At 44.4% G+C, this 23311-nt stretch overlaps 1 protein-coding gene across 1 annotated transcript in view; it reads right to left on the bottom strand.

The window, feature by feature from the left end:
- Positions 1–23311, bottom strand: part of SNX22 (sorting nexin 22) — a 134001-nt gene that overhangs the window by 23316 nt on the left and 87374 nt on the right. Inside the window, exons 2-5 of the mRNA XM_078684990.1 lie at positions 21539–21622; positions 20073–20177; positions 18495–18589; positions 8231–8263 (exon numbers count right to left, since the gene is read on the bottom strand). Coding sequence (XP_078541116.1) covers positions 8231–8263; positions 18495–18589; positions 20073–20177; positions 21539–21622 — 317 coding nt within the window. The remainder of the gene's footprint in view (positions 1–8230; positions 8264–18494; positions 18590–20072; positions 20178–21538; positions 21623–23311) is intronic.

The following is a 23311-nucleotide window of genomic DNA, read 5'->3' as shown; positions in this document are numbered from 1 at the left end:
TTAATATAGACAGTGTAATGCCATCCACCCTAGATATAGACAGTGTAATACCGTCCACCCTATAAATACAGTGTAATGCCGTCCACCCAATACAGTGTAATGCCGTGCACCCTATAAATACAGTGTAATGCCGTCCACCCTATACACTGTAATGCCGTCCACCCTATAAATACAGTGTAATGCCGTCCACCCTAGAAAGTGTAATGCCCTTCTTCCGAGAGCCCCTACTTCGTTGATCCTTCACGGGAAGGTTTCTATGAAAGGAGCCAACAAGGAAGCTCAGTCAACTAAAAGTGTATGGTCACCGGTCTATAAATGAGGAGGGCGGTCTGAGATTTTGGCAGACAGGGTACTCCTTTGCACCTGAGATTGAGTACTTACAGTCGGAGTTTGAGTTGAGAGTGACTGTCTTGTCTGCTGGGAGACAGTAGGGTTGCCTTACTGTGTAGAGGCAAACACTGGTTCACCCAATTTGCTACATATTTTGTCCATGGGGAGCAGGCAAGTACAGCATCTGTGGTATCAGAGCCTCACTATCACTTCTCCGGGCACGATTCATAAGAGAGCCAGGTAACTTTAGCGCAAGACGTTTATGAAAAGGAAATCAAGGGACAGTGTCCCAAAGTGAACAGTTTGACACCTCCTAGAGATCAAAATTACACAGTTGAACCGGGGCATAGTACATTTGGTGTAGATATTTAAAATGGATAATTCTGAGATTGCAGTTTGATGTTAATTTGCCTGTAAAGGTACAGCAGAAGTTCCGGGATGAGTCAGAGAGTTGAGTTCGAAGATATATTGAGAGAGGTATAGGATGAGGCATAGAGCAGTGCATTAGAGGGAGTTGAGGCTTTTTTTTCTTTCTTTCTACAGTAGGAGTAAAGTAATACATACATAGATACATCACTACATAGAAAGAGTATCCATGTATAAGGAAAGTAATAAAGAGCTATACATGTGAATTGCATAAAACTCCATATGTGCAGGTAGGGATAGATAGAAATTCAGACTTTCCTGTGTTGCTGTACATAAAAGTACATCTATTTGTGTATGTTTATAAAAAAATGTAATATATTTATATTACTTGCATGTTTTCCTCAATATTTGTAATAGTGTTGATGATCATATTTACACATTGTGATAGATGAATAAAATAAAAAGGGACACATACGCATCTAATCAAATAACATATGAAATCTATGCAGTGACCCATATACATAAGTAATATACACCTTTGGTAAGCAGATTTAAAAAGTATCTATACTTCCTTCAACCATAAGTAGTATATATATATATATTTGTATAAAGAAATGCACATATCTAAATACATACATACATATAATCAAAATATACATATTTCCATGCATAGCATTTGTGTCTGAGTGTGGTGGTCATGTAGGAAAGAGCCAACTCTTAAGTAATCTTCTGAAGATAATACAGTAATCCGTGGCTCTTATGTTCAGGGGTAATAAATTCCATAGTGTGGCTGCTTGAACAGAGAAAGATGTACCACCCATGTTTTTTTCTTGTAAGCTGAAGTTTTGAGGGGAGGTGCAAATCTTGAGCGGAGGTTCCTTTGTTGTCTGTATTTGGTGATTTTATTCCTGATAAAAAGTGGTCCTGTTCCATGTATTGCTATGTGGGTGATACAAAGCAGCTTGAAGGTGGATCGTCTGGCAACTGGTGACCAATAAAGGGACCTCAAGGCAGGGGAGGTAAATGGAGCTGCCAATTAAAGTTACATGGGTTTTCATGCTACCTTGGCATTAGCCAAACCCTGTTGCAGCTGGCAGCTCGGATGGCTGCAGTGAAAAGCACATAGTCTATACAGGAGACACAATGATGTAAAACAAATCTCTTTAGGTTGGCACAGTTTATACATGCTGGCTGCTTCCCTCATTTGATCTTTTCAACCAAAAGAGAGCGGACTATTTTGGGACACTGTGGATGCCATGTCCAGTATATTACGGGTTACATGCCGGTTTGGTGGAGAAACAGAACAAAGCCATCCTGTTTCTCGGGGCAGTGATATGCATCACACTGTAAGACAGACCAGCCACTAATTAAGTGGCAAAGCAAAATTATCTTTTTTGATTGGCTAACACATGAAATATTAGAGGTGATAAATATATTTTCTGATTTATAAATAATGTGTACTCAATATCATGAAAACTTTTCATTAAAAACAAAAACACTGCACTAAGCATAACTGTGCTTGACTAAACTATGGACGATCTTGGCGTAACCTCCATTTTGAATTTCAGTGCAGCCATGATGTGAGTTTTCATTTCTCCTCTCATTGCATGTAGAAAACATTACTTTATTGAACTTCTATGTGTTGACATGTTGTTCTTGAAGAACTCTGGAGGAAACCTTTTTCAACAAATCAAGGCTCTTCCTGCCTGTACCTCTGTAGGCCTATTCAAGCATAAACTCTGTCATTGCTTTAAGTGTAATTAGATATGTACTGTCACATCCAATGCCGTTAAGTCACAATGAGGTATATATTCATTGAGGGGATGATTTTAGGATGGTGCTCGATGATGCTGCATTACATTCTGTATTCTAATTTGTAAATCTGTGAAACAATTCAATCACCTTATGCTGACACTAAGATGTTCACTGTTTATTTTGTTATAAAGGGTCCTTTAGGGAAGCCAGACAAATCTGGTTTGCCCTGACTTTAGAGGGCAGACCTATACCAGTCTGCGTCTTGCTTAAAACTGTGACCATTTGTTCTCCAAGGCTCAGATTTATCAAAGCAAGTAAAGCAATTTGCTGTGCTGCATTGTGTGAAAGAGAGAGCAGAAAAGCACAATTTGTACATAGCTAAGGCACACTTCTGCTCTCTCCTTGGGCTGGTGCACTTGTGGCAGCCTGTCTCCAACATATCGCCCCTGCTTCACGACACAAGGGTGGTTGTGTTGTGGTCATAATAGTTTTTGTTCAGGAAGGAAAACCTCCCTGCACAGAAACTATTCTTAAAGGCGTATTCCTCTTTGTATATGTGCTGCAGAATCCCATGCTGATCTATCATGCATTTTGACTAACCAGTATTGCATTTTCATTATTTAATAAACCTTTATGGTTTCTAAACTTTACTGCACTGGAGCATTTTTGACCTGAGGCTTCTTTGATTGACTATACTGATCCATTTGCTTTAATCTAATCTCCTTAGGGACACATTGCCTCATATGTTCTTAACCCCTTCGCTGCGGAGGTTATTCCCCCGCTGTGCTGGGGGGGGAGGAGGGCGCGCACAGCCCCCATGCTCATGACGAGCTGAGCTCGTCATGAGCTACGGCGCTCCTGTACTCACAGTGTATTGCCTCCCATGGAACGCTCAACACAGCAGGGGAATTCTTCCCGCACCTGAGCGTTCCACGGGCCATGACGAGCTGAGCTCGTCATGAGCGCCGGAGCGCCGTGGTTCATGACGAGCTCAGCTCGTCATGAGCGTCCAAGGGGTTAAGGACAACACTTAGGGATACATTGCCTCATAAGATCTTGAGGATAACGCCGTCCCTCGTCCTGCACAGGCACTTAAGTTAAGATTCACTGATAATATAGCATCAACAGCATATTAGAGTGAGACACACAGTAGGAGCTAGTTGGGCTAGAGGTAGATGAAAAGCAAATGTGTGTCTTATACGAGGAAAGCGGTCTTGAACACACAATCCTGTCACTAAGAACTAGGAACTCCCGCTGACAGCCTTGGGGCAGTCCCAGGCATATGTTGAAGTGGTGCAGTGGCATTACAGCACAAAGAAAAAGGAGCCTTTCTGTTGTGTAGGTACAACAGGAGGCCTAATGTCATGACATAAGTGCTTGGCACAATGGTGGTGTCTCCAGACACTGCTGACAGAGAACTTTCTGTACAGAACTTTGTTGTGATCAAAGTCATCGTCAGGAAAAAAAATCCATCAAAATCAGAGCTCATTGTATGAGTAGTGCCTGAGAAGACTTGTCATGTGCAACTCTCTGCTAATCCCTGTAAGGCACATGTAGAGTAGGCCTGGGCGGTAAATACTGTTCCGCTTGCGGAATTTGGGTAATTTTGCGTTCTGCGGAGAACGCGGAATTGCCCAAAATTCTGCGATCTGCGGCTTCACGCAATTTTTTGCTTGTTCGCGTGTACAAAATATGTGTTTGTGAGATATTTCTCCCCGAGCACGCAAACAGCGTTTATGAACAGGAAAAAAGCATTGCGAACGGGCAGAAAAAGCAAATTTCGCGAGTCGCAGAACTTTTGTGAGCTCGCTGAGATTTTTCATCGTTTTGTGGAGCTTTGCGTAGCGCGACTACACAAATTCCGCCCACCCCTAATGTAGAGATTTCAGACTGCACATTGGCAATGTCTCAGGTTAGAGCTCAAGGCTTTCAGTTTGTAGGCTGTGCAGACAATGCACGCACCTAATTGAACCTCACGGACCTCCAGTCCATCGGGCTGAAGAGTGGCTCTCCTCCTTAAGTGATTCTAGAAAAGAAGTAGAAACCTTCGATCAGAGAAAGGACAACATGGACCTCTAAGACCACTACCAGGTAACCCATGATGGTCGAGATGCAAGGAAATTGTCGCACTGATGCAATGAAGAGGGTAGTTCTATTCCTGTCGATTAAAAAAAGGTAAAAAGACCTCCAGATGATTGGCAAAGTGAGCAGATGTTGAACTAGATAAGAAACCCAAGTTGAACACAGATGGACAAAATCATCAGAATACGCTGTAATCATCTTTGATGCACTGCTGTTCTATGGGATTTTTGGCTGTATCGGCACAAATGCACAGCACTAGCCAATGTCTCTACTTTAAGATTTTGCATAGTCTTTGCACTTCTCACCACCTTGATCACTGGGCCCACTGGGACTGGGTCTTTTGGTGTAAACACACACAGTGCCCAGGTGCCACACTGGATAGTTTGCGCAGCATAGATGTCTACAACCAAACAAGAAACTCAGATACTGGACACCAACCAGTGATTACTGCTACTGCTACTTTATTAGGAAATAAGATACAGCACATAAAAGCACTTGTACCACCACAGCACTAAAAACCACATAGTGTGCCGACAGCACAGTTAATTCAATACTGACCGTAACTTCCATAACTTAATGACAGCCATCTTATTTATGCAACATAGTGTACACTCCTGGTTTGCTCCTACAAGAGAATCAAACATCCCACTGAACACACTAGATAGAACATATGACATCTGTCCAACACAGACTGTCACACAGGTTACAGTATCACTAACTGCTAAGAAGTCATACACAAAAACGTCAAACAAACCACATTAGATAGAGGCCCATGCATGCACACTACATATCACAGATATGCCACACAGATGGATATCACTTGGCTAACGACAGTATTAACTGCTTAGGAACAACAAACAAACATCCCACAGAAACCAGTATACAGGTCAACGTTCATCCAGCCAACCGCCTGGATATCACTGCGCTTACAATAAGTACTTCCCGCCATGAAGAATCACACACACAACCTCAAATAGAACACACTGGAAAAAAGTCATAGTAGAGATTCAAGACAGCTTATATATACTTTGTAGTTGGGTGGCCAGTACACAGTAGCATTTGTCACCTGACAACACCATACAGACACGTCTCAATATACCGAGCAAGAGGGATGCGAAATTGCCAAAACACTATGGGGCTTATTTACAAGACTCTTGCGCCGCTGGTGTGTCACATTTAAAATGGGAAAAAGTGGAATAACGGTTGCTCAAGGGGCTTGTGAATAAGCTCCTCAGGGACTTATTTACAAGCCCATTATGCTGGCGGTGCATCACTTTTTTTGATGCACCAGTGACACAATCGGCTTGTCCATATTTACAAGGCCACATAAGGTCACCCTGCATGACTTTTCATGGCCTTGTAAACATGGGCCCTTTCCACGGATTACTTTGGTGAAAGGGGCGTTCCATGGGTGTTGCTGTGGGTGTTCCCACTCAACATCCATGGAACTTGTCTGATTGTCAGATTTACAACATTTTATAAAGCTGGGAATGCGCCAGAATTCAGCGCAAAAAGGATAAATATTTTTTATTTCCCCTTGCTGTTTCCTCTTTCTATATGTGCTGCATTCTGCAGCACGCATAGAAAGAGGAAAATGCCATTAATAATTGCTTTTGTGCAGGAAGGCGCCCCTTCCAGCTGAAAAACAATCTTCCCTACAGCGCAGCGACCCTTGCAAAATGACGCACGGGTGCCTGTGCACCAGCGCAAGGGAAAGCAAAGCGATGCGTCGTATTGTTTATGACGCCTCCCTGTGCGTTGAAAATGATGCAGCACGGTGCAGCAAAATGGCTTGCGGTACCACACTGTACCATTTTCTAGTAGAGGGGCCCTCAGTGGTTAACTCTTAAATAGAAAAACTATACATACACCTACAACCCTTGGAATAAAATATACCCCGATAACCGAGAATATGACCATGACCCAATGCTTTTAAAACATTATCACAAAGCGAATCTGACCGTGTTCCGTGATGGGAACACCTGACCAGAACCACGTGGGAAGCCACCAGAATGCCAAAAGCAGGATGAAAATGTGTAACTGACACGATGTGCGCTTATATAGTATAATATGATATATACGATACCGCAATATGTAGCACAAGAAACTACTGGACCCTGAAGAGCTAGTCTCTAAAAGTGTACTAACCACATCCACTACCAGCCATGGTTTTTTTTTGGGACAAAATTAGAACAGAATTTTACCAAGTTTTTAGACAAAGTTACACTTTTCCTTCCAAACACGAAACACTGATGTATAAGTCAGTAAGAGGCTTCACTGGTTTGATATCGTATGCAGAAATATTTGTGCAAACCTACACATCACAGGCGCCATTCATTCCATCGCTTACTCAGATTTTCCTCTTTTTCTAGTCAATAATAAGTATGATAGTGTTGGGAACTCATTCTATTACTAAAGTGCCAAGGTACAATTCAGTTTGTGATGTGTGCGCTATGCATGATTTATATTTTAAAGATTGATAGATCTCAGAGCTTATTCCAAGAAATCACAGACTTTAGCAGGCGACAAGTACATGTGTGTGCCCCGCTGCCGTCGCAGTCTCTTTTTGCTTCCCAATCCTCAGCAAAGAAAGTGAGCCAAAATCCAACACATTTACAGGTCTCCTTTTCTTCTGCTCCTTGAGCCACTGTCTAGTCACACTTAGTAACTGTTATCTCTATCTTTTCCCTTTGTGTAGGTCAGGCGTCATCCAAGAGCTTTTGATTTTGCTAAAATTATATGCATAAAAACGTATAAGATGTTTCAGCCAACCATCTTCCTCTATAGATCTTATATTCACATTTTAATTCCTCCCACAACAGCATACAGCATAGGGGAGCTCATTTCAGCCATTAGCTAACTTCACTGTGTGTGATGGCATCCTGCCCTGTCACAGAGAGGATATTTACATAAAGTGATTCCCTTAGGTGCTAGGGTGTACTTTGGCAATGTATGCTTTTTGAGATCAAAAAATATTTTGGCGTTTAACCAATGTTTTTTTTAAAGATTGATGTGACCCTTCAACATCTCCAGCAATAAAGTTTTACAAAAACTTTGACAAAAACAAGCATTTTGGCAAAGTCAAAAAGCTTGCAGATAATGCCAGACTTATTGGTTTTCTCAAACATCTTTTTGTTATCATTTTGTAATATACATCGTACACGTTTTCTCGAAGAAACATTCATGGTGTCCTCTTGAACCCGTGAGTTCGTTTAGAGAGACATATTGGTTTTGTCAGTGCTTGTAGGGACTGTTGCTACCGCAGTTTAGTTTATCCCAAAATTAGTTGTTTAATTCCAGCCCTCGTGCTGACCTTGCCTGGGCGCGTAATAGCCTACGTACTTCCGGTTCCCTGAAACCCTGCTGTCTCTAAAAAGCAGATTGTGCTGAAACAGAATTAGTCACGTGACGTCAGGGTGCAGATAGCCGGCCCTCTGAACAGGGCCGACACTGACTCCATGCAACAGAGAAAAACATTTACAATTCTGGGCTTTTCTGTTGATTCGAGAGATATGAGCTCTGGAGGGACATGGCCACGGACTGAGGGTCAGAGGAAGCTGTACAATGAATACAGAGGTAACTCCCCCCAACCGCCCCCCTCCCTACCCGACCATGTCACTCCAGACAGGGAAGTCAGTTCAGCAGGGACAGGGTAGATGGCTCCAAAAACAACACACAATAAAGTATAAGGACTTACCTGTTCTCTTCTGGCATGAATTCAATCAGCGAGCTGGAAAGAGAAATATGCAACAGCAGTGAAAAACAAGCACTGGAAATGTAATAGGTCTCACATTTGTTGGAGTTGGCGCTATGGGTACTGTAAATGCCAATGTTTTTTACCTACGCAATAGATATGCCCTCCCCACCTTAATAACACAAAGAACTCCGTAGTGTGTGTTTGTTTCTTTTATGTACAAACAGCTGTACTGACCTGATGTGATGAGAGAAGCAGACATTTGCTCCATGTGCGCTTTTTAGTTACCGATCCTAGTTAATTAGGGGGACTGGTATGGTGTCAAGGGTCTGGGAGAGCAAGCAACAGTGGGGACAGAAGCAACATGCAGGAGGGTGGGGGTGAGGCAAAGCAACACAGAGATGAAAAAACAACATCGGGTGGAGGGAGGCGGAGCAACACCCGTTTTAAGGTATCGCCTGGCGTTAGCAGCGCGCATGTTTCCAAACACACTTAAAGCACGCCCTTGTTTTCAATTGGCGCGCATCTTCGTTTATGTTATACGCTGATGCGTGATTGAAAACCGGGCTTTCAGGTTACCGCATTGTCCACTTTTAGGGCGGCCTTTGTGGACAAGCCCACGCCATCTTCTTTTTGCTTGTGGCAATAGCTTTGTATTGTCATGGCAACCAAGCTGTGCTCCTTTTTTCCAACATTTGTTGACACATACGGCATTTTTTTTTTTTTACACATTTGTTGACACACGCGGCTTCCAGCTTGCCAGGGGTACGTACACGCGGTATGTAGCTTGTTTTAAACTTCCCCTTTAAAAATCCTCACGCCTTTTAAGCACGCTCCTTTAATTTCCATTGGACGTAATCAGACATGACCATCTGTTGTGCTCCGGTCGGAGCTGCTGCAATGGAGGTGCTCTGCAGCTTTTTGAGTGTAGGCGCACTCTCAAGTCGATGCCACTCGCCATCAGGGTAGGTTAATATTCATAACTAATATCGCTTTCATGCTGATTTGTGCCCCGTTGCTTCCCCACGGCTTCACCCTCGTGCTATATTTTAAACTCGGCTGAGCGTAACAGTGCAAATTCATTGTAACATTTTAACAGCGGTCCAGTCCTTTCACTGTAACAGGTAAAGGAGAGAATGAGTCAGGGATTTTTGGAAACGCAGGCTTGGAGGTGTGATGGGGTGAAAATTCTATGGCAGGACGGAGGCTCAGATTATGCTTTCTCACTTTCTTTACTGAAAAACACAGCAGCCAATCAGTACGCAGTAAAGAAATAACAAACTACATTACCCATAAACCCAGGGTAACCATAGAGTATGTGAATGTATAAATATGGTCATAGAGGTGAACACTTCCTCTTTCTTTGCTGCTTCGCAGCCAGTTAAGTGCCTTTATCCTTTTCTAATATTACTTTTGAAATGCACTGTTGTATTTAACAAAACGCTTACTTGTCTTGCATTTTCTCACTGTGTGCGCCCTTTCACGCCGCTTGGCGTGCTGTTTAGCGGTCACTGTCCTCGTTAGTAGAGTTGCTTGAGGTAGTTAGCCTCGTTTGCTGTGTCGATTTTGAGAATATTTATGGAGCGTGTGTTCTCACCTCCGGTGTCTTTTTAACGCGTTTTCGCGTTGTTTTGTGCTGTGTGGAGCGGGAGAGGAGCTGGTCGAGACGCGCTTCCCTGCGCGCGTCTCTCCCTATTCAGCAGCGTCTTTGCGCATGCGCGAAGGCTTTGTTGACACGCCGGTCGAAGGCGTGCATTTTCCTCAGTCGGCTTTTGACAGGGACGACTGAAACAGCTGGCGCTCGTACGCGCCTGCCCTCTTGCTGCCGTTTGAGCTCCCTGACGCCCTCTTGGACTAGATATCTGGGGGGTTGTATAAATTGTTGAATAGGCTTTGCCTAGAGTGGTTGCATTGCTTGTTTTGGTGCAAGTCCTCCCTCCACAATTAATTATTTATATTCTGGTCAAGTTTTGACTGCGTTTCAGACTTGCACTAGGGGTTCCACTCCCCCAAGTTGGCTTTGCCATTTAATAAGTTCTTAAAAACGTATTCCTTCCTTCCTGTGGGCATTAATTGGTGATTCTAGTCATCATGGCTGAATATTATAATGAGGAAGATGAAGAATACTATGGTGAGGATGAACCTACTGCATCCTTTGATGATTTTATGGGCCAAGCTTTATTTCAGGCGATTGCGCCATTGAAAAAACATCTTACTGATTATGCAGCCCAACAAGGTTGGGTGCCTTCTGCCTCTAAGCGTAGCAAGAAATCGCCAAGAAATCCACACAAATCTAAATTTGCAAAATTGGCCAAAACCCTCTCTGCTCCTTCATCGAAGAAGCGTGCTGCGCCTGCCCGTTCGGACCCTCCGTCGGACACAGATGATGGGTCGACTTCTTCTTCCTCCACGTCTTCTGAATCTGCGAGGCCTCCTCCATCTAAAAAATCTAGGAAGGAGCACTATGTAGATGCACCATCTTCCCCAAAGGTATTGACATTCAATCCTGCGGACATCATTCATCCTAATTCTTCAGCTTGGTTGCCATCCCCTGAGGTGGCTGACTATGTTCAATCCCACATTCGTTCCCCTTTTGAGAAAGATGTGCGAGCACGTTTACGCTCAGAATGTCCTCGCCCTGATCTTTCGGACAAGCTTGCTTCCACACCTGATGTTGACCCTACCATGGTCACATATATGCGTAAATACTCTAAAGATCCTACTAAGGATGGATAGGTCGTGGCGCTCGTGCCAGGACAAACTTCTGGATTTGTTGGGTCCTCTCACGAAAATCCTTGACTTGGGTTTCAGGGCAAAGGAGCCTGGCGTTCCTATTGACCCAGATGAATTGATTGGTTGGTCCCAACGGGCTGTCTGTTTCCTTGGAAATGCGAATTGTGCCTTGTCGGCGGAGTGTCGGCGCTCCATCTTAATGAAACTCGATCCTCGCCTTACTGATTTAGCGTCTTCGGAGTCTGGCCCCCAAGCTCAAGGTTTGCTCTTTGGAGCTCCATTTCTTAAAGAACTTACTAAGTTCGTTTCAACCTTTAGTGGGCTTGATAAGGCACAAGCGAATCTGAGACGGGCCTTCCGCCCGGTTTTTGGCAGGGCCGGACGAAGGGGACGTTCGTCCGGCCGTGGGTCCGACCAGCCCGCTCAACGGGGGAACAAGTCCCAAAGAGGAGGACAGGGTAATTCCTACAACAAGTCTTCATTCTACCCTTCGAGAAAAGCCAGAGGGCAATATGGAAAGGGCGGTTACAACGGTAACCAAGGAGGACGTCCAGAGTCTTCCGCTTCAGGTGAGCCTCATTCTCGCTTCCAATGTGATTTTGGGGGGAAGGATTCAATTTTTTCTGCACAATTGGCGTTTGATCTCAAACGATGCCTGGGTGCTGGAGACGGTACAAGATAGAATTTTATTCTCGCCCTCTACAGCGCCTTCGGCCACGCCCTCTTGTTTTTTCCCAACCAGATCAGGAGGTTATCTCCACAGAAATCTCTTCCCTGTTGGCCAAAGGGGCTATCGTTCCGACGTTTCCTCATCCCCAGGGATTCGTCAGCAATGTGTTTCTCGTGGAGAAAAAAGGGGGAGGGTCTCGTTTAGTTCTCAACTTACGAGACTTCAACGGTGGCGTAATTTATCGCCATTTCAAGATGGAGGGCATCCATCTTCTCAGAGATCTTCTTCAAGAAGGAGATTGGATGGTTCGTCTGGATTTGAAAGATGCCTATCTCTCGGTTCCAGTGTATGCCCCTCATCGTCGCTACCTTCAGTTCCAATGGTTGGGCAGCTGGTACGAGTACAAGGTCCTTCCTTTCGGCCTCTCTTCCGCCCCGTGGTGCTTCACAAAGCTCCTCCAGCCTGTGATGGAATCCTTGAGATCCCGCGGAGTTCGGCTGATCGTCTATCTCGACGACATTCTCCTATTGGCTCAGTGTCCGGTTCTTCTTCAATCACATTTGCAATGGTCCGTGGATCTTCTACAGTCTTTGGGTTTTCTAGTGAATCCCTTAAAGTCGCACTTTTCTCCATCTCAAACTATGGATTTTCTGGGCTTTCAAATAGATTCCATCTCATGCCAGTTACTTCTGCCAGGACAGAAGATCAGGTCCATCAAGAGAGACTTGAGGTTACTTCTTGCTCAAGAGACGGTCTCTCTGCGCTCAGTAGCTCGGATTGTGGGTCTTCTTTCTTCTTCCATCCAAGCGATTTTTCCAGGCCCGTTACATTATCGTGCGCTTCAGCGTCTCAAAATCCGTCATCTCCAGAAGGGTCTTCGGTACTCGGACCTTGTCCCTCTTTCAGAGGAAGCCCGGTCGGAGATGAGGTGGTGGTTGGACCACATGGAATCCTGGAACGGTCGAGCGCTCTTCGGGAGGACTCCAGATGTTGTGATAGAGTCCGATGCCAGCCTTTGGGGTTGGGGAGCCCGGTGCGGTTCAGTGTCGACAGGAGGTCGTTGGTCGTCGGAGGAGTTGTCTCTCCACATCAATTGCCTGGAGCTTCTTGCGGGCTCCTTTGCGATTCGATGTCTCTCTCCTCTCCAAACTAATTGTTGCATTCTTCTCAGAATGGACAATGTCTCCGCAGTTCGTTATGTGAACAAACTGGGGGGTACCAGGTCCAGACTACTCTCAGAAATTGCGAAGGACTTCTGGCACCTTTGCTTGGACCGCAAGATCACTGTTATTGCCGAATATCTTCCGGGTTCGCGCAATCTGATTGCGGACTGGAACTCTCGCCATCTGCGAGATTTCAGCGATTGGAGGCTTCATCCTCGCCTATTTCGCAAGCTGTCCCGACATTGGGGGATTTGTCATCTGGACCTCTTTGCCTCTCGCCTCAACGCCCAGGTTCCCCAGTTCTACAGTTGGAGGCCAGATCCGGCAGCCCTGGCCACGGATGCGTTTCTCCAGGTCTGGCCTCCTCTGCTGTGCTATGCATTTCCACCATTCCTCCTGATTCCCCGAGTTCTAGCTCGGGCCCGTCTCTTCTCGTCAGAACTCATTCTAATAACCCCTCTTTGGAGGGCTCAAGCGTGGTTTCCGGTTCTTCTGGAGATGAGTTGCTCGTCTCCGATCCTTCTTCCACAGGTTTGGAACCTGTTGCTGGACCCTCTTCGGGAGCCGCATCCTCTTGTCATGTCGGGTCAACTCCTGCTAGTAGCATGGAGAATTTCGGGGAACGCTGGAAAATCCAAGGCTTATCGGGAGACGCTAACAGATTCATCAATGAGGCTTGGGCACCCAGCACACATAAACGCTATAACTCAAGTTGGAAGCGTTGGTGTGATTGGTGCTCACAGCGGTCGGTGGATCCCGTTTCAGCGGATATCTCTTTGATCATTAATTTTTTGGCTTCAATGGCATCCTCTGGGCTAGCATACAGAACGGTTAATAACTTTCGTTCTGCGATTTCTGCAGGTCATATTCCTGTTGATGGTAAACCAGCGGGAGAACATCCCTTGATAACTAAATTGTTGCGGGGTATCCGGATGGTAAAACCTCCTTGCCCCAAGTATGTTGCCCTTTGGGATGTTTCTATTGTTTTACGTTTTCTATCTGATTGGCCTTCCAATACTCTTTTATCCCGCAAACAACTTTCGGCTAAACTCACTATGCTCTTGTGCTTGGTCTCTTGTAAAAGAGTGTCTGTTGTGCGGGCTTTGGATCTCGCGGGTCGCTCCTATACGCCTGAGGGTGTCTCTTTTGTCATTTCTAAGCGGACAAAATGTAACACTGCTGCAGTTACTTATCCTTCTTTTCCGCACAACCCTCAGTTGTGTGTAGTCCAATGCCTAAAGGATTATGAGGTAAGCACTACATCTTTTCGTTCCGATCCACAAGGTCAATTGCTTATCGCTTTACAGAAGCCTTTCAAGCCTGTTTCTCCAGCCACGTTGGCACGTTGGTTACGTTGGCTCATGCAGGAAGCGGGCATTGATGTTTCCATATGTGGGGCCCATTCTGCGAGAGGAGCTATGGCTTCCAAGGCTTTTTCCATGGGTGCTAGTCTTCATGATATCATGAGAGCTGCAGATTGGTCATCTGAGTCTGTTTTCAAAACCTTTTATTTTAAACCAATTGTAGATGTTGCATCTGTTGTGGTGAGGAAGCTTTAAACAAGCATAATCTGAGCCTCCGTCCTGCCATAGAATTAAAAATTTGCTAACATTCGTGCCAAGAATTTTCAATTCTATTAAGGACAGGAGGCGAGGATTATCCCACCCTTATTTCATTATTGTCTTTATATGATGCATACTGCTTTTATGCTGTTTAACTCTCGTTCTTTATGAAATGTTTCCCTCCCTGTACTGATTACTGTGTTCAACTTTTGGGGAACAGTTTTTACGACCTCTGTCTCTTTTCCTCAGTCTCCGACCTTAAATGAGGTGTGCCGGGATTTTCTTCTCCTGATTGGTCTCTTGCTGTTCCTGTGGTTCTTTGAAGTTCCTTCTCCACGTCAGCCGGATGATGACCTCTCCGGGGGACTCCTTTGATGGATTGTTTAAATTTACGTTGGATTCTTTATTTATTGACTATGGACAAAGAAAGAGGAAGTGTTCACCTCTATGACCATATTTATACATTCACATACTCTATGGTTACCCTGGGTTTATGGGTAATGTAGTTTGTTATTTCTTTACTGCGTACTGATTGGCTGCTGTGTTTTTCAGTAAAGAAATTGAGAAAGCATAATCCTCGCCTCCTGTCCTTAATAGAATTGAAAATTCTTGGCACGAATGTTAGCAAATTTTTAATTGTACACCAGCGTCGGGGGCACGGTAAGGGAAGGAATAATAATAATATAATATCCACATTTGTTAAGCGCACTATCACCCGTTAGGGTCTCTAGGCGCTGGGGGCCGTCGGGAAGATTAAGCAAGCTATTGCCCAGAGTCACATGGTGCCAGGCTAATCTGCCGCCGGTGCCGGGGATCGAACCGTGATCCCCAGATTCCAGAGTCAGTCGCCCTGGCCGCGGCGCCACACCTCTTCCTGGAATTGTGCTTCTATACCTAGAAATAGTCCACTTGCCAAACTCACAAAAATGCACAGCGATATCAATCTATCTAAAGCGCATTGACACTTCGCCAGGGACAGTAAGCGCTAAATAAATGCAAACAAAATACATACAATTGAGTGGGTTTTAACCGCTACGATACATGACACCCATTTGTCATGGAAAGCTAGTACTTCATTTTTGGTTTTTGCCCTAATGTTTTGGTGGGGTCAACTCTTTCAACGCACCCAGCTGTAATTCCAGCAGAGCAGCTCCTACTGATAGACAAGCGCATTTAGCACCGGCTAAAAGTCCTGTTCAGACTATTGCTGAGGTCCATCAAGATACTTGTACCTCTCCTGTTTCCTCCACTGCCTCACAGCATCCCGTTAAGAGGTAGAAACCTTTGCAATGCAATAGGTCTCGCATTTATGCGAGTTTAAGCTATTGGTATTGTAAATGACAATGCCTTTTAATTATGTTTTTAAAAAGCAAAACAAAACAAAAAAGGCATTATCATTTAGAATGCCAATAGCTCAAACTCGTGTAATTGCGAGACCTATTGCATTGCAAATGCTTGTTTATTCTTACTATGGCGCAATTGTTTGTTGCTATTTTCTGTAACTTGCGTTCTAGCCCACAATGAACATAGGCCCTGGGGGTGTTCATCTGTTGGTGCACAGGCTGTAACTGGGGCAGCGGTGCATGTGATTCTTATGTGGGGGGCGGGAGGGGGGAAGGTCTGGGATGTGAATAAAGAGGCTGTGCTTGCCCCAGAGCAGGAGGTCTCCTCAAAGCGCACATTCTGACAATGTACTAATACAAGCATCGATGGAAGGGAGCCTGCACAACGATCCCAAATATTACTTAAGTGCTTGAATACCTTTGGGCCGAGATCAAGCTGTAACAATCGACAAAATGAAGACGTTGTACACTCAGGGGGAGCTTTAGTTGAAACAAAAACCAAATCGGAAAACAAAGGAGGATCAATTTGTGATGTCTCGTGCGTGGGATCCAAGTATCCAAAGGCGGGACAGATGGACACTATTAACCAACCACAGTATAGGAATTTTTAAAAGCAGGCCAACCAACCAACCAGAAGCGCTGGGTGTGTTGAGAAGCCTATAGACTGAATACAACATACCTTGCATGTGCTGCCCAGGCTCGACCTAAAAAGAGACAATCTAGTCCTAGCCATAGGGAAACTCGACACACAAATGGGGAGACATTCACAATACAACTGGGTGAAACTCCAGACTAGGACTAGGGAATTCTAGTGAAATAGAGGCAGATTCTACACTCACAAAGGTATTCTGCCCGCCATTCTGCTGGCAAAGAGATGAGTTAGTTAACACGAACTATACTCCATGAGGGTGGTTGTGCAGGAATACTAATTCATATGGCGCTGCCTGTGAGATGCGGGTTCAGCACTCATCACATAGTGACCAGTGAAGAGCCTCTATTATACAGTGAGCTGGAAACCCTTGCTCAGAGTAATCCATATTTGTAAAGTGCGAACATATCACCCCTTAAGGTTTCAAGGCACTTGTGGCCGTCGGGGAGATTAAGTCAGCTATTGGCCAGAGTCACATGGTGCTGAGCTGAGCACCAGCTCAGACATAAATACTCTGCACAGCTGGGCTTCAAATTACTCCCCAGAATATAGGAGGCTGTTCCAGATAACTTTGTATTCCTGTGGGAGAGGGAGGAGGATGTATCCATTTAGGCAGCATTGGGCGAGGCATGGTGGGAGGGGGACCAAAGCCCCACTTTGCCTCCTCCCTGTGCAATCATACAGTGCATATTATTCTCAGGCTGACAGGTTTGGGGCATGTATGTAGGTATAAACCTTGCATAGATGTAGCCAAGGTTACCCTTCATCTCTTCCCCCTCATCAAAGTCTGTAACTTAGGGTTCCTCAGCTTCCAAGAAAGGAATGCCCACCTTTTTTTTTTATCTCCCTCCTACTAGGAGGCCCCATAAATAGAAATGTACTTAGAATATCTCTTGGTTGTGTTCTTTCTTACATCCTCTGAGGATGCAGTTGTAGAGCTTCTGTTCCACCTGGTATTCTCATATAACAAGCATTGGCAAAGCCAATAGGTTTTGCCTATGTGAGACCCATTGGCTTTGTCAATGATTTTTTCTACATTGCACAACAGCGCAGGCTGCTGTGCAACATGGCTTAAAGTAAAGAAAAAAAGTGCTATGATGTGGCCTGCATTGACTGCGTTATAGCGTGTTTTTTTTCTTTAGGCCCGATATATCTGAAATAGCACTGGAGGGGTGGGAGGAGAGAGGAAACAGAAACAATGGGGAACATACGAGAGGAAAGCAACACCAGGGATGTGCATGGGACGAGGGAGAGAGCAGCAATGGACAGTAGGAGGAGGGATTGGGGAAAACAACACAAGGGAGCTACGGGGGGAGGGGAGGAATAAGCAATACCAGACAGCGGGGAGGAGGCCAGGGGAGGTGAGGGGAGACCTTAGAGTTTCATGCACTCTTCTAGAGTGCTTTGAAAAAACTACAAAGAAATAGTACCAGGAGCAGCACGTGGCCAGTAGAAGGACCCTGGGCACAAACAGAGAGCTGTAATTGGTCGATGCTCAATGGCAGAGGCATACGCCCCGAGAAGAAAGCAGAAGGAGCTGAGAAACCAGGCGGAAGCAGGAGGCATGACCAGCAAGGAAACGAGAATGATGTTGAACCAAACAAATGGTAACTATTGGTAAGTAATGGGCGGGCTCTAAGCTTGTTTTTAAGCTTTTATTATTCACAATAGATTCCGCTACAGAGCAGATTGTATTAATTGTTCATGATTATAAAGTTTGAACATGTAGCCTACTGTGCTAGAAGGCATCTTGGTCTCTTCATCAGGGCATATTTTATATCACAGACACAAAACTCACATTAGTTGCTTTTAGACAGCCTGCCAGGAATACTATAGTGACCAGTGAAAAGCGCTCCTATGTCACTGACTGGGATTCACGTGTTCGCAGTGTATTACACATGTGTTCACCGCTCACATGGTATTACTGATGAGCTGCATGAAAGTCATATCACTCAGCCTAATGAATACTTTTGAGACTAGCCTGAGCTTTTTACTGTGCGGCATGATCCCATCCGGGTTGAATTGGTGATTGCAATGTCAGGCATCCTATTGGAACATGGCCCCATCATTTCAAATCTGATCCTTTGAAGATATATCTAAAGACTACAGTAGTAGTAGTAATTGGAACTGCTTCATAAGATACTCACTCTATGCTGCTGTTCCTGTGACTGTGTGGGAAGTGCCGCAGCTTCAGGAATTCTAAGACCTCTTTGGGAACATCCTGATTCTCCCACAACACACCCTGTGCAAAGATAAAACAAGACAGTATATTAATACCCCACTGCAGGGCAAAGTTGGAATAGTCATTATTAGTTCAATAAACCCCAGAATATAACAAAATTAGCCATATATTTCAATATGAACAAAGTTCATCTAATTTTCTTTTCTTTAATAACCATTAGAAGAACATGCCAGTACTCAATGTGATGGAGCAGATCTAGTGATCAGTGATGTAAGGGTAAAGGTGCACAGCTGAACAGCTCACAACAGATACAATGTTGGCCTTTTATACGGTTCATTGTGATTCACCCGCTACAATGCTAAGTTTGGTTTTCATAAATTGTACATTAAATGTGCAGCCATTAAACTAATATCTCAATGTTTCAACCCTAATTCGGGTATTTAAAGGTAGGGTCTTCCCTAGGACAACAGGATGGTAGCATTCTTCAATGTAATAAAGCACTCATTACCCTTTTCTACATTCAGTTTCACCAAATCTCATTTTTTGAACAGTGTAACAGTCTTACCTCAAAGAAGTTAATTATTGAGTCTGAAAAATTTAGTCTGAAAAATTGAGTGCAGATATATAGGCATCTTTAATTAGGAAAAATGAAAAAAGAAAATGTGATCCACTTTCTCCTCTCATAATGGTCGACTAGTATAATATATGACCAGAATGCATCCTATGTGTCAAAGTAAAATGTATAATTACAGGTGCCTATGGATATGCACTGATCACTGCACCACCAAACAGAAATTAACCACAGCTGGAAAATTTGACACCAGGTGTATGGATGTATGCTATGCTGTGTACTTTTTTATTGCACCACTCAATCCCTTCATGTAACACTCTGCCACAGGCAAAGGCAAGGCACAGGTTGGTAGTGGGTGGACCCGTTAAACTACGTTTACAAAACGGGGTTAACTTTCAAGCACTTATAGATTAACCTGACAAAGGTATTGCTGTCTATAAACCTACATTTATGGCCTAAAATACCTCCATTTGCGAGCCAGCAATTCACAATAGGATTTCTGGCAAGTGTAAATGGATTTAATTCTGTGGATTTCTCTACAACACGTAGAGAGAAAAGTGCAGTAGTAAATCCTACACAAGGGTATGAAAGTGGGCATTAGAAGGAGAGGTCAGCCTTGGAAGTTTGTGAATGGCCACAAACATGTACATTAATGGACATTCACAAACTTCGATGTGACCACTTCCCCACCTAGAAATGGTCATAAATGTACTAAAACTGAGGGCTAGTGTGACTCTCATTCCAGAATGGAAAGGGAAGCAGATCATCTCCAGATATGGTGGGGTTGTAAGGGAAGAACCTTCTCATAACAGTTTTCCCCACAGTCATAAGATAAATGTGTATTTGTACAGTAGAGTCAATTTCCCCTCTGCATGATTCTATGTTCTGTAGATGTCTCCACAGCTGGAGCCAGAGCCTGTGGGATGCTTCACATTCCAGACTGCATGCCTGGGATTCCCTCCTTCCACCTACCTGAATGTAGGCTTCCAAGGCCTGCCGCCTCTGCTCCATCATCTTCGGCAGCCAGTTTGGGACCCGCTTGGGTGGGAAGTCTGGCACCCTGCAGGCCTTTTTAATCTGGAAGAGAAACGTTCAGGAAGACATTTTGTTAGCAGCTCTAAACAGGATGCCCCATCCTGACCCAAGCAAAGTGACAGCACAATGCAAAGCTGATGTCATCAGAACTGTGAAGTCTGTATGTTAACTAAATCAATGCATATAATATGGGGGAAGTTGCTGGTGTTTATAAAGGTGGATCAGCATCTGTTACTTCTTTGAGTCTGGCTTATTAGGGATGCACTTGATATTAACTGAGAGGTCTACGATGGTATTTATTTAGGCCACTGTCCCCTCTCCATAGTGTCCTATTCTCTTCCACTGTTCCAAGCATCCTACCCTGAGCAGTCTTTGCTTTCTTAGGTGTGGCGCCGCGGCCAGGGCGACTGACGCTGGAATCTGGGGATCACGGTTCGATCCCCGGCTCCGGCGGCAGGTTAGCCCAGCACCATGTGACTCTGGGCAATAGCTCGCTTAATCTCCCCGACGGCCCCCCAGCGCCTAGAGACCCTTACGGGTGATTGTGCGCTTTACAAATGTGGACTTTACTTTACTTTTTACTAGGGACGAGAAAGATGATGTTATAATCAGCAACGGATCACTGCATCTTCTTATGCAGCCGACCTCGAACTGCCAGCATCTCACCAGAGAAAGCTGCAAAAGATGGCATCTAATAACGGTCGTTTGTTGGAAACTTTAAAGGTAAGTTTCTACCTTCTGAAAACTCAAAAAATAAAACACTGCTTTGAGGAAGACTTGATAGAGAGGCAGAATTGGTAGTTGTCCCTCAGTAGGCACCACAAGTAGTGCTTTGTAATGTACATCCGCCAGCCTCTCCTATTACGGCCTTGTATTATGTCTCATGAAAGCCGCGCTCTTTGGCTGTGGCACTGTGGCAGCTCTGGCCTGCAGGCCGCATCTGGGACCATGGGACAGTGAACAGCAACTCAGAAAGCAGGATTCAGGAGTGTGGCCAGGGACAAACGTTATTGTTCTATCATTTCAATTTCAACCTAGCAGCCAGAATGAGGAGGTATCGAGCAGATATTGACCATGAAGTAATGCAGAATGCAATGTAGGGTCCCGCGTCAATGAAATACCAGTGTTGCCTATGTCCCTGCCTCCTGCAACGATGGCCCAGGGGGAGGGAGGAGCCCATAATAGAAGGTGACAATAGGTGAAAAATAATAGAGCAGAAGATGAAGAAGAGAAAGAGAGTGAGAGCAGCGATAGAGGCAACTGGGGCTGCAGGAGAGTAAAGGAGCAGAGGAAAGGTAGAGATTTACGTTAAGGAGAGAAAGAGAGAATATAAGAGGCGACAGTCAGTGTGTTGAAAAAAAAGGAGACGACACAGACCATTGAAAAAGAAGGGCATTCCTCACCCTCTTGTGGAGCGCATGGAACTCACTGTATCGCCTCTCCAGGGAGTGCTTTCGTCCATTGAAGAGCACATCTACCTTGAACACCTGGGGGAACAGAGAGAAGAAAGGTCTTTCAGCAAGCAAGTTCAAAACAAAGCAATGAAGGAAAAAGGTAATAGGAACTGGACCATTAAACATGTTTTTTTCTCTCTTTGTGATCCAGTATTCAGAGTACTTGAGAATGAGACATTAATGTGAAAGGACTCATAACCCTGAATGGTCAAGGGATCGTGGGAAAGGTGAGTCTGCCATCTATTTCATTGACCGAAGACTACAGAGTGTCTGAATGACAAACCTGCTTCTATGGAGCAGGGCTCAGGGTGCTTCTTGTTCCTCCTCCAGGGACGGGAGATACTCACTTGAATCTAATAACAAGCATTAGCAAAGCCAATAGGTCATTATTTCACGACTCTGAGGTTCTTGAAACATGCTAATCCTTTAACATACGCATTATGTAATTTGGCAGAATTCATATGCCTTCAGAGTTTTCCTGAATGTAGGAAGAGAGTTGGTTAATCAAAGGTCTGCTGACCACTTGTTAAAAGTGAATCAAAAGCAGATGGAAAATGTAAACCTCTTACTTTCAAATCACTGTCACTGTAGGAACATGCTTCGTTGGAAGGGAGAAAGCCTCCCTCCAACCACAGTAGAGAAATCTACAATGGTTGGAATAACTCAACATAAAATAACTCCTGAGATGTTCTGACCATGCCATCATGTCTGCTTTTTCATTTTGTGCAACCTGTGAGGCGGTTATGATTGGCCCCACACTCCATTTGTTAACCTCAAGTGCGAGGAGTCTCTGAGCTACAGGTTAATGACTGTGTTTGCATTAGTAAAGTGTGTTGGGATTTATTATAGTGCAGTGAAAAACAGTAATATGTTGGCTTCTTCTTTCATAAGTGCGGGATACAGAAATGTGAAACTTCTCGAATTATGGGCCAGATGTATCAAAGGGTTTTACCCATTCTGTGTCTATGGGAAAATGTGTTCATACATATGGCCCTTAGTTACTTAACTGTGTTTTTTATTGCGCTGTCACTCACTTTTTGGTGAGATTTCCCAGTGTCAATAATCAGTTATTCTGTAGCAAAATTTGTCAGTGGCGTGTCTAAATTTCAATTCCCAGCAAATCACTTTCAGTGATATTGAAACAAGGTGTTTCCGAGCTTAGTTCCAGGCAAGTATAATTTTTTAATTGTGTATTCATTGCTAACCGAATATTCAATTGTTTTTTACTTGGCCTTCTGCAATGATATAGTAGTTTGTGTTAATTGCCTATGCCTTTACTGTAATGTACCCGAGGCTGCACATAACTGGCTGACTGTACCTGTGGTCACCAAACTTTATTTGTGGGGCCCACATTTGGTTGAATTTCCGAAAGACAGAGCTGCTCTTTGTGCCTAACAATCAACAGTGAAGCTAAAACATTCTAGAGGCGGTGAAGGATGGGGTGGTCTGTGCATAAAGAAAAGTACTCATAACTAGTTGATCTCCTGCCTTTAGGGAAGAAAGAAACCAAAAGATACACAGATGATGGATGGAATGCAGAACAATTCAAAACATTCATCCACAGTGAAGAGATCGCCATGCCATCCCAGTTTAGCCTTGGCCATATGCAAATCAGTCTTGACCCTGTGCCTCATGGGAACAGTCCAGCCTGAACTGCCAAGCCAGGTCCTCTCTGGACCAGAAACAAGCATCCTAGGACCAGTTTCAGGGTTTCACCCCTCA

Source organism: Lissotriton helveticus, chromosome 3_2, assembly GCF_964261635.1.
Source record: "Lissotriton helveticus chromosome 3_2, aLisHel1.1, whole genome shotgun sequence".
NCBI classification, from domain to species: domain Eukaryota; kingdom Metazoa; phylum Chordata; class Amphibia; order Caudata; family Salamandridae; genus Lissotriton; species Lissotriton helveticus.
The sequence above is the reverse complement of the archived record's forward strand: the minus strand, read 5'-3'. Positions and strand labels throughout refer to the sequence as shown.